The sequence below is a fragment of the Melopsittacus undulatus genome, chromosome 6 (genome assembly GCF_012275295.1).
Source record: "Melopsittacus undulatus isolate bMelUnd1 chromosome 6, bMelUnd1.mat.Z, whole genome shotgun sequence".
In the NCBI taxonomy this organism is placed as follows: Eukaryota; Metazoa; Chordata; class Aves; order Psittaciformes; family Psittaculidae; genus Melopsittacus; species Melopsittacus undulatus.
This window is the reverse complement of record NC_047532.1, coordinates 34930578-34942419: the sequence shown is the minus strand read 5'-3', so window position 1 is coordinate 34942419 and position 11842 is coordinate 34930578. Positions and strand designations below refer to the sequence as shown.

At 54.3% G+C, this 11842-nt stretch overlaps 1 protein-coding gene across 2 annotated transcripts; it reads left to right on the top strand.

Annotated features, from left to right (window-relative positions):
• The first annotated feature begins 7842 nt into the window (after positions 1–7842).
• Positions 7843–9894, top strand: HES1 (hes family bHLH transcription factor 1). Of its 2 annotated transcripts, XM_034064408.1 has the most exons (5): positions 7843–8016; positions 8101–8196; positions 8285–8372; positions 9065–9174; positions 9426–9894. In XM_034064408.1, the coding sequence occupies exons 1-5, from the start codon at positions 7909–7911 to the stop codon at positions 9654–9656; spliced, it is 633 nt and encodes a 210-aa protein (XP_033920299.1). In that variant the 5' UTR covers positions 7843–7908; the 3' UTR covers positions 9657–9894. The 2 variants fall into 2 exon arrangements, with proteins under 2 accessions (XP_033920299.1, XP_033920298.1); XM_034064407.1 differs by having other exon boundaries at positions 7845–8016; positions 9065–9719.
• The last annotated feature ends 1948 nt before the right edge of the window (positions 9895–11842 follow it).

The window sequence follows — 11842 nt, the reverse complement described above, 5'->3', positions numbered from 1 at the left end:
TTATGGCATGAGCCTTTCAGTGGACTTTCTGAAAGACAACGATTGGCCTTTGAAGGTTTGGCTGATCCTGTTTCCTGTATGCTCCTGAGCCTTGTATACATTTAAATTTGACTTGTTAAATTTATAAGGATACTTCAGACTTGTATTGTACTGCAGTTGGCTGGGATCTCAGTATCTCCCTTATTCCCACGTACTTTTTTTCTTAGAAATGCTTTGTAGTCATGTTATTGCTGTTGGGAGGTTTGGCTTTAACAGCCTCCAATAAAGATATGATCCTACGAAAGGGCACCAGTAGCCCAAGATTATTCAATAGCAGCAACCGAAGTGCAGGTGCCTGCTGTTTTCCTCTTACTTGAGGCAGCAGCAACCAGCCCCAGCTCTGACACCCAGCGTGGCAGCAAGCAGGCAGTGTGCAGTCAGTGGGCAGGTGGTGTGCAGGCAGCAGGCAGGCAGCAGGCAGGGCTCCTCATCCCCAAGAGGATGAGACATGCCTGTGACAGGTACTAAGTCCTGCAGCCTCCAGTGCTGTGAGCAGCAGCAAGCACGGACAGCAGTGGGCTGCAAAACCCCCTTTTCCTGGGTTTATTTGCCACTGCTTCTGTTTGCATCCTTGCACAGAGCCGAAGCCTCACCAGTGCTAAGGCAGTGGCACTAACACCTCCCTTTTATCTCCAGAAGTACTCCCAGCCCTGCAGCTGTGTTGCTGTCAGCTAACACTAACTCCAAGCCCATTGCAGGCATCCCCAATTTTTGTCTCTACACTCTCTCTTTGCATATTGTAGCATTAAAACAATTACACCTGCATGAACCTAGGTTTGCTACTCTGCTCTCTATGTCACTCATGAAGGAATCCTGCCTTCCTCTCTGCTGCCAGGCAGCCTGAACACATTTCTGGAGCAGGTGATGAAAACACTGCCCTTCATTGCAGGGAAGGAAGGACAAGGCCCTTGAAATCTCATTTCAGGACATTTCGTCATTTGGATTACATGTGAAAATAAATGTCATTTCATACGACATTCCAGACTACTTATCAAATAATGATCTGCCTCTTAATGCCTAGATGACTAGAATCTGTGCAAATTAAATTTTGTGCTTGCAAATGTATTTATTCATTGTGCTTGGCAATTAACTCGTGATTTAAGTAATTGAGCTGTAAATTACCCCCTTGTTTATAAAATAACAACATCCTCTGAGGGATAATATTTTCTACTACAGCAATTAGTAACACATCAATTCTTGACTTATGTGTAAAAGATCTCCACCTCCCCTTCACTCCTATTAGCTTGTGTGAGAAAAGTAGTTCTTCCATGTGGTCTCCAGCACACAGCTTTGGACTAGCACACATATGGCCATGTGTAACCAAAGCAAATGGAGAATGCACAGGAAGTTTCCAAAAGTCCTACCCCTGCTAACACATGTCCAAAGGGCTCATGGAGGGTTTTGGCAGCAAATCAGCAAGAGAAAGAAGGAAAATGAGGGAGAAAACCAAGCCATCCTAGCACACACCCTGCTCTGCCATTAGAATGTGTTAATTGAGGATCTCAAATCCCCACCTCCTCCATGAGACCTGAACACCCTGTGCATGAAAATAAACAAACCCCCAACATCCCCGTGTCTCTCTGGCACACCGCCCTGGGTCACCTCACCTGCCACTGCAGCTTAACTCAGATGTAATTCAGGTGGCCCACCAGGACTGCCGCAGGCAGGATGCAGGGCAGGATCTGGCTCCCTGGAGAGGCAGCAGGGATGATGATGAGGGTGTGCTGGCACCCAGCTTAGCACCGAGCCCTGGCACCCAACCCATGTGTATGAAGACATGTGTCTTCATGAAGTTGCTAATACTAATAACACAATCATCCTGATATTCTTGATATAGCTGAAGGACTAATTTTAGCTCTGCTACCACCTTGAATAATGAATATTGATTTTATGAATGTGGCATTCAAATTACATATACGTTAAAATATTACTGAGATAGGCTAATTCTCTCCATAACTCTGCCAAGCTAAAACAAACTGAAGACACTAGGGAGATCAGGCGCCAAGTGTAAATGAATCATCATACCCTGAATTTATCAGGGTCCATCTACTTACCACTTCAAGAAAGATGCTGGCTGTGCAAAGGATCTATTCCACAGTAGCAACACACTGCACCCTGAAGTATCCCATGTTTTGTTGAATAAACTGATACCGGAATAATGGAAATGGGAGGGCTGGCAAGCTGTGATGGATCTCATCTGTCAAGGGGAAATGCCTAGTGTCCCAAGGGCTCCAGGACCAGGTCAGACCAGGGGGGCTGACACTTCTTTCCTTGCCCTCAGTGGGGCACTCAGCCCCTGTACTGGCTGCCCTGCCTGCCTACCCGCACTGCCCTCAGCTGAGCTTCCAAGGACCAGGCAGAGCTGCCTGTTGCAGCACCTCCCAAAGGTCCCAAATATTATCTTGCTGCATCGCTATGGTTGCCAGGGTTTTGAGGACAATGTGCAGTTTACACACTGCTCTCCCTCCCGCCAGTTCATGTCATCAGGAATAAGAGAGGATGATCAGCTGGTGAATTTAACAGAAAGCTCCGGGTCTGTGACCAGTCCAGGCTGCCTTCTTCGACTGATTAACGCCAAGGAGAGGGAATCATGTTGGTAAATGTGATTGATCACTCTGCAGAGGAGCACAGATGCTGCGGTCAAGGGCTGGCCCTGTGGGATTTATAAACCTGCAGATGGTGAAGGTTGAGTCCCCAGGGAGCTGCATGCCATGCTCCCAGCTGCCCTTGGCTGTGTGTGCCAGCACGGCAGGGGGAGGAGGGCAGAGGAGGCACAGACAAGGGCTTGCGTGCTGGGACTCGAGGGCAATTTGATGCACCCAGGCGCTGCTTCCCTGCAGTAGGGGTGGCTGGCGAGGCTCCCACCTTGCCACGCTCCTGCCTGTGTCTTCCCGGCCCCCTGCCGCGCTGATCCAGCTGTACACAGCTGGGCTGCAAAGTGCACTGCTGGTCTGATCTGACTTAAAAGCCATGTTCTGGAAAAGCCTGCGGGGTTTCTTAGAGCCACAGCATGCCAGGGATCACATATGGCTCAGCACACAAATGCTGCAGGCTCAGGGCTGGACTCAGTGGATGTACATCCACCTTTGCCTGGAGGCTCTCAAGAGGGTGCCCTCTACCCTGTGTTTGGGTCAGGGATATTTTCTGTATAATTAGCCTACTCCAGCCCCACCACTGCCAAACTCAAGGTATTTTCATGTATGGAACCAGGCTCAACAGCTTGCGGGGCCTCCCCATGCTCTGCAAGCACACAAGCACCATGGCTCCAGCACAGAGAGAGCAGCCTCAGGCAGCAGCACAAGTGGGATCTTATTAAATAAATAACTCGTCTCTCACTGCCAACATCTCCCACCACACAGGGAAAGGATGACAGCTGAGAGACGCTCCTTCTCCTCTCTGGAGCGCAGCAGTGACTGCGCATTTATTTCTGGTTCTCTGAGGGATGCAGGCTCAGCTGTGTGTCCCTCTGCCTGGAGCTGCTATACCATATCAAAGACACTGGCTGTTGGGCTGAAGCGGGACTGCTGTGCCATGGCCAGCAGACTGCAAATTCGTGGTCTAGTGAACCTTAGAGCATCTCTAAGAGAAGTGCACAAGGCAGCTCCCAGTCTCTGGCTGGTGACTGCAGTGGCAGATACAGATATAAGCCCTGCAAACAACTTGGAGATGCTCCCGCTGCCTGTTCCCTGCTGTAGCACCTGCCAGCACCCAAGTCCTCACTGCCAGGGGAGGACCAGGCTGGAGCTGGGGCTCTACAAGTGCACAAGGGGGAAACCTGGGGCTGCACCATCTCATGCCCATTGACACCTACAGCTGTTCCAGCAATCTCTGAAGTAACGCCGTGGGTATCAGGGCAGGAAGGGAATTCCCATCCACATGGGTGGCATTTCACAGCTGCCAGAATGCCCTCCCCGCCAGCAACCCGGCAGCATTTCCTTGGTTCAGTAGGATAGGAGCCTGCCAAAAGGAATCAGCTTAGCAAGAGATCCAGGTATCCTGGCTCTTGTCCCAGAGCACTCCTCAGTGCAGAGCTGTGCTACAGCCTGTGCTGGGATAGGGAGATGAAAACGGTTTTTCAATGCTTGTCTTTAGTGACGCCAGAGTTTCTCAGAGTGGTGCTTCTCTACTCCAGCAAAGCTTTGTCTGCTTCATCCCCCAGCTTCCCACGCCATTCCTGGGATGCCTGCCTGGTAGTGTGGGCAACAGAAGGAAGGTTACCAGTTCCTGGAGCCCACAGATGCCCTCCCAACACAGGGAGTGTCATCACAGAACAACCAGAGCTCCCCCACACCCGGCCTGACTCACACAGCAAGGACTAAAAATGAACAAACACTTCAGCCTCTCTTCTGCAGTGGCAGCTCAAAGAGCCCGACTCCAGCAGAGCACGTCCTTGCCAGGGGAGCAGCTACCATGCGAGCCCCCCAGGGCTCATCTGCCAGTGCTGGCATCCTGGGTCCCAGCAGGCTTTGGGAAATGGGTCCCCAGTGGAAAGGAGAGCACAGGATCTGCCATAAAACAGGTTTGCTATCCTACATAGCAAGCTGCTCCTGCCATCAGGAGGGCTGGGCAGTGACATTACTGCACGAAAGCTGCCCTTTTTACCACGAGGACCGTGTGTGTAGGGAAGCAAGGTCCATGAAAGCTTTCCTACATCTAGGGAGCTTTGTCAGGAAGTCAGTTTAAAAGTGACCTTGTCCCAAAGATCTGTGAAATGTTTATGGAGAGGAAATAAACCCTGAAACCTGCACCCAAAGTTTCTGAGATCACAGCTCCCAGAGGAGCCGGTTGGGTACGGATTGCACAACAGCTTCTGGGATGGGAATCACGAGTGGAGGCATGTGTGCGGGGCTGCCCAGAGGAGACATCTGTGCCAGGGACATGTCCCTGAGACGCAGCACTTGTTTTCCAGCCTTCAGGGCGGTGACGGCTTTGAGCTGCAGCCAGGCTAGGTTTTCATTCCATGACCCAGAGAGGAAAAAATTGGTGTGCCATTCCTGGGCTCTGCTTGTACCCCAGCTCTTACAAGCAACTTGGTTTATATTTTCTGTATTCAGGATCCTGCAAGCTTTGGAAATAAATGATTTTGTATCCCTGGAAGAACGTTTTTCTCATCTTGGCAGCTTCCTAAAGGACCCAAGAGCAAGCACAGCCAGCCCTGCCACCTCCTTGCCTCCTGCATGCTGCACCAGTTGCAGCATCCTATTTTATTCCACCTTCCCACCCCTGGGCCTCTGCCCAGAACTAGTCTAAATTTTCTTGCCAACACATTTTTCCTCCAAGATGTTCTGCCAGTCAGTAATGTCCTAATGTGCTGTCCAAAGGTTCTTCCCAAATCTGTTTTGGCCAATTCCCAATTTGTAAGCCAAGATGACCGCCCAAGCAAAGATAAAACCATTGTCAGAGGACTGTGGAATAAGTGACATGCCACTCCATAGGGAAGCCTCTTAGTTTGGGGCTTCAGTTCCTTGACTGAACCCTCTGAAGCCTTGACACCTCTTCCACAAGAAAAGGTAGGGCTGGAGAAGCCCAGAGGGTCTGTTCCAGGCCTCTCAGTGGTTACAACCCTCTTCAGCACCCCCTTCCAGCTTAAGCTTCTCCTCAGCCACTTTATTTCCTGAGACATCCTCCCATGCAAGTCCTCCCCTTCCTCTCCTGATCCCCAGGGAATTTGCACATATACCTGCTTCCTCTTGAGGACCACAACCTTCACATGTGTAAGAAGGAGATGTGGAGCAGGGACACAAGTATCACCTCCTCCCTGATGCCCCAGGCAGCACTCAGCCTGTAGATCCAAGAAGCCTCCACAGAAGCTGGTGCTTTTGGAGGCCCAGTGCCCCACAGCTGGGCCCCTCGCATACCCCAAAAGTGAAACCCTCCCGACGGGCTCTGCAGCAGGCAGGGCCTGGGCTGTGGCAGGGTGGGAGAGCAGGAAAGAGCAGCTGCTGCCCAGCACTGCCCAAGTCCCGGATATTGCTAGTGCTGGCAAACCCCAAATTCCAGCCTGTTCTCACTGCCTGCCCTGATCTCACCCCCCAGAGGCACTGACTTGTTGCCAGCAATTAGTTAGCAGCTCCCCTGTGACCATAAACTGCAGCCTGTTCTCCCTCCCGGCCGGGAGGGCTGGGCTGCAGAGCTCCACGCTTCGTGAGCCCTTTGCAAATCCCTGCAGGAGGGAGAACACCAACTCAGTAACAGATATTACCTTCTTTTTTACTTTTCTTTCTTTTTACCCCAAAATACATAAATAGCACGATTAGAAAAAAATCAGAAGCTCTGGAGAGCTTCTTAGGCTCTCCCGAAATGGTTTGCAGTTTTCATGCTAATGGGTTGTCTCTGATAAAGGTGGCTGCAAAAAGGCATTTTGGTAGTGCCTTCCCAGCGCAGGCTTGATCTTTTCCTCACTCGAATTTGTCCGGCTGTCTAGCTAATTGAAGCTTACGTCAAATATTGCTCATCTGAAGTTAAATCTCACATGCTGAAGACTGCTCTTTGTTTTTAAATCAAAAGGGTTGTGGCTCCATCAGGGAGCAGAAAGAAAGCCTGTATTTGTACTCTTCTGCCGTTTAAAACACGACACTCTCCCTGTTATTTATTTTCCTTTCTCAGGCTCCGCAGGCTCAGCAGGCAAGGCTCCGCGGGGATGGGGGCTTTGCGCCGGTGAGATCTGCAAACATGTCTCTCCTTTCTTGAACTTTGCTTTTCTCACGGTCTCTGAAAAGGCGAGATCGGGTGATACGTGTGGGATTGGCCCCGTACAGGTGCAGATCAGGTACGGGACTGGAGGAGGTGGAAAAACATCGCTGTGTATACTGAAAGAAAAAAAAGAAAAGAAAGACGGAGAGAAAGAGCCAGGGAGCACATTTCTGAATAGGCCAGGTCTAGTTCTTGGCAGGATGACTCAGGCTTAGCTGGCAGCCTCTGGGAACAGGAGTGTGAGAAAGTCAGTCAAGCGGAGGGGAAAAAAGATTCGAGTCCCCAGGCAAAACACTTTTTCTTTCTTTTGTTTTTCCCGTTCTCTGTTCCCAGGTCACCACGAGCTGTCCGAGCCGGCCGAGGCAGTCCCAGGGCGGCGGCCCGCCACGGACCCGCGGTTTCGCCTCTGCCCGCTGCCGTGAACGCACCCCCGCCACAACGCGTGCGAGCGCTCGGACGCATCTCCCAGAGCGGCGGCCCTGGCAGCCCCGCCCGCCGCCCCGCAGACCGTGCCCTGCCTGGGTGGCACCTGCATGCGGGCAGGGGCAGGCGGGGGCCGCGGCAAGCCCCGCACACGGTAACCAGGCTCTGGCCACCACAGCAGGGCCAGTCCCGGCTGACACCCCGGAGGGCCGCGGCCCCCCACAGCGCAGCCAGAGCGGGGCCGGTGGCCGGCGCCCCGCGAGGGGAGCGGGCGAGGCCGCACCCGCCACGGGCTCCAATTAACCCGGTAATTAGCGCACGGCTCCCCGAGGGCCAGCCCCTGCCCCCGCCCTTCCCGCGGGCGGTGCCCAAGGGGTTAACCACGGCCTCCCGCCCGCCCGCCCCGCGCCATTGGCCGGCGGCCGCCGTGCGGCTCCCAGCCAATGGGCGGGCGCCGTCCACGAGCGGGGCCGCGTGCTGGCGGCGCCCATTGGCTGGGCGCGAGTGTGGGAACGGCGGCGGGGGACGTTTCACACGAGCCGCGCGCGTGCGGCGCGCGCTATAAGTAGGGGCGGCCAAGGGCGCGCGGCACCCGCGCCCTGCCAGCCCCGCCGCCCCCAGGCAGCGCGCGCACAGCCGCCCGCCGCTCCCGGGTCTCTCCGGTCACACGCGCGCCGCTCCTCGCTCGTGTCGTGTCCCCCCCCCCCCCCCGCTGCGGCCGCGGCGCCTCTCCCGCGGCGGCGGGCGCGCAGGATGCCGGCCGACCTGATGGAGAAGAGCAGCGCCTCGCCGGTGGCCGCCACCCCCGCCAGCGTCAACGCGACGCCCGACAAGCCGAAGACGGCGGCGGAGCACAGGAAGGTAAGGGCGGCCGGACCGGGTTGCGCCGGGCAGGGCAGCGCCGCACGGAGCAGCGCCGGGCGCTGACCGGCGCCTTTCTTGCAGTCCTCTAAGCCCATCATGGAGAAGCGGCGGCGGGCGCGCATCAATGAGAGCCTGGGGCAGCTGAAGACGCTCATCCTGGATGCGCTGAAGAAGGATGTAAGCAGGGGGGGGCCCGGGACCGGGGCGGGGGCCGCGGGTAGGGCCGGTGCCGCCGGACCGCTCTGAGCCCTGCCTGTACTCACAGAGCTCGCGGCACTCCAAGCTGGAGAAGGCCGACATTCTGGAGATGACTGTCAAGCACCTGCGGAGCCTCCAGCGAGCCCAGATGACCGGTGAGTCCCAGATGACCGGAGGGAGCGAGGGAAGAGGGCTAGGGGTTTCTGGCTGCATCCCCGGGGGCTGGGGCATTGTGCTCCCTGCCTGCATCCTCAGTACGGAGGATACCTGGCTCCACACCTGCATCCCTGGTGATGAGGGTACTATGCTGTGCTTGTATCTCTGGTCCAGAGGGAGTCCCTACCTGCATCCCCAGTACTGGGAGGTGGTGAGGGGCACTCTGCTGTGTACTTGTGTCCCCAGTACAAGGGGGTTGGGGGGGCGGGAGCATTGTGCTGTGTGTCTGCACGTGTACTGGGGGACCCTGAAAAAGGCTGCAGTCCTTGCTTGGGTTCTATCTACCAACAGAGCTGTGTTCCCCACCTGGGTCTGTTTTGGTGGGGTGAGAGGCATAAGACCCACAGGGGAGCTGTGTACCCAGCCTGGATTCCCAGTACTTAGGGACATAAGAGATTCTTTGGTGTAGTCTGTACCTCATGTGGGACCCTGATGCTGGTGAACCCGGTAGCAGAGGGGCCATGCTCTCTATCTGAATCCTTGGCACCCAGGAACCCAAGACACCCTACCAGAAGGGCTGGACTCCTGGATTCCTGGCTCAGAGGTGCTCCAGGATGCAACACCACTGGGCTGCATACCCCCATTCCCTGAGGACCCTGCTGACTGCTGTGCTCCTCTCTTCCCTCTGCAGCTGCTCTGAGCACAGACCCCACAGTGCTGGGCAAGTACCGTGCTGGCTTCAGCGAGTGCATGAATGAGGTGACACGGTTCCTCTCCACCTGTGAGGGTGTCAACACGGAGGTGCGCACCCGGCTCCTGGGCCACCTGGCCAGCTGCATGACCCAGATCAACGCCATGAACTACCCTGCACCCCCACCACCGCCACCACTGCCACCAGCTGCAGCCTTTGGGCCACCCCTGGTGCCACCAGGCAGTGCTGCAGGGCCACTCCCGGGCATGCCTTGCAAGCCAGGTGCTGATGCAGCTAAGGTGTACAGTGGCTTCCAGATGCTGCCGGCCTCTGATGGGCAATTTGCCTTTCTCATCCCCAGCGCTGCCTTTGCTCCCGGCGGAGCTGTGCTGCCCCTGTATGGTGGCCCACCCTCAGCTGCCACTGCTGCCTCACCGCCTGGCCCACCACCTGGCACAGCCGACTCGGTCTGGAGACCCTGGTGAGGGTGGTGGGGACTGGACTGAGCATTGCACCCTGTGCTGTTAGCACAGCTGTACATAGGTTATATGTTCATATTGGATTGTGCCTTTGTACCATAGCACTCTTTTGACAGTGTTTCGTGTTTTACACGAGATCTTTTTTTCTCCCTTCCCTCTCCTTCCTCCTGTGACACCAAAGATCAGGGGTTTGGGTTTTGTGTTTTGTTTTGTTTTGTTTGTTTGGGTGCCTTTGTGCATTTTTGTTTTGTTTTCTGGGGTGGTGTTTTTTTGGGTTTTTGGTTTGGTTTTTTTTTGAATGCTGTTAAAATAAAAGTGTCTCTTCCATTTCGGAAGGCCTTTGGAGATAAATTGGAGTGCTGGCATGTGTGCATAGGAGGGAGTCCCACTCCTGGCTTGCTCCTGGCTGCCTGTGGATCATGCTGTTCCAGGTCTGCCTTGTCCTGCTCTCCAGGCTGGAGCTGTCAGTCAGACCCTCTGTCCCCTCTGTGTTGTGAAATTACCTGGCCCCTCTCCCTGCCCCGGGGCAGATGTAATTTCTGCTTCCTTGGGAGCAGCACAACTCATCAGACTTGTTAAAAAGAGCTTATGTCTGCAGAGCTGGTGAACGCGCTGAGGGAGGCTCCTCTGCTCTGTTCCTGGCTACTTGGGCTGACTGAGTGGAGTAGCCCAAGCAGATTCTGGCTCCCAGCTCAAGCTGCCTGGATAAGCCTCCTGCCCCGGACCTGAAGGAGCCCGCTCCCGGGCCGTGGTGTAAGTTGCGAATGACTGCGGTCAGTTGATGTGGAGAGCAGCTCCTGCCAGCTTCTCGAGTTACAAACCCAGCAGCTCTCCACAGGACCTGACACCAGTGCTCCTGTCTCTGGGCTGACAGGCTGCAGCAGGCGCTGGGCACCACCTCCACCTGGACTTAAAAGCACAAAGCTGTTCCCAGCCCTGAGCACCAGCTAGGCTCTGTGTGGTGATTAATGCTCTGCATATGTTTCTGATAGAGTTGGGCATTTCCTCTGCTGTTATATGGAAAACATGTGTCTGGGGGAGTGATGTGGGGCTGTGTGGACTATATAACTGTGAGTGGCAACTGACCCCTTTGACTTGGGGATGCCCCATTTCCAGGCAAGATGCAAGCCCTAGATAGAGTGAGCAGCAGTCTCGGGTTACAGCTTGTGTTGCCCTTCTTAACAAGTCCTAACTCAGCGGACAGCTTTAAAACGTGCCAGGATACACTGGGGATTCCTTCCAAATCCTGTTGCAAAAGCCTGTTGGATTTTTGTCTGGATCAGCCAGGTGTTTGACTGTATCCAGGTGCTGGGAAATGAAAGCTGGGGAGAGTGTGAGACTGGACAGATTAAACTTGCTGGGGTATGAATCCATCCTGTTCTCCCTGTATACAGATATCCTCCTGATCTGAAAAATACTTCTTGTGATGGATTTGTTGGGGAAGTTGTGGTGGATATCTTTATGAGGAGTGTACTGATGAGCTTGGAGCTCCCTTTTAAAAAGGGGTCTGCAGGGGCTGATCTCAACAAGTGATGTAGAAGAGCTTCTCCTCTGTCTCCAAACACCTTGCTGACCTGCCTGCATTGCTACCCTCATGGTGACATCTTGCAGCCAGGATTTGTGTGCCAGGCTTAGGAATATTGGCTTTGCTGTCCCTAGGCAGGTGTGTGGCATGCAGGTTGAGCCTGCTTTCCCTTCCACCAGCTATAGTGCCACCTTTCTGTGCTGGAGATACTGAGGGCAGGACTGAGCCCAAGTTGTGTTCAGAGGAGTGCATACAGGACCTGTCTGGGAATCACTTCAGACCAACTCCTGCTGCACTGTGGCCTGTGCGGAGCTGATGCCGACCAGAAACACATCACCTGTAAGAGCTGAGGCTGTTCCAGCTTAGCAGTCTTCCTTTTCTGCTGAAGCAGTTGGTTTGGAAAGTGCATTAGAGAGAAGAAAAAATAAAAATGCTTTGCTATAGGCTAAGGGAGAAGCAGATCCAGGAGGGAAAGACAAGATGAACCTATTTGCTAATGCAGTTTAAATAGCCTAGTATAAAACAGACATACCGTGCTTGGACTGCTTTTCTATAAAGCTTTCTGTGTTTACTATATCCCACAGCCTGTTGACATGAGAGATCTGCTTGAGTTTGTGAGCTTTGAAGGGATCAGAGCAATTCCCAGGAGCCGTGCTCTTGATGTCAATTCACTGAGCCCGTGACAAATTGGGGTGACAAATGCAGGCTGTGGCCTGTGAACCGTGATGTGCAGGACTTGCCCTTCAGGTGCAGGCAAGTGCCTTCAAACTGGTG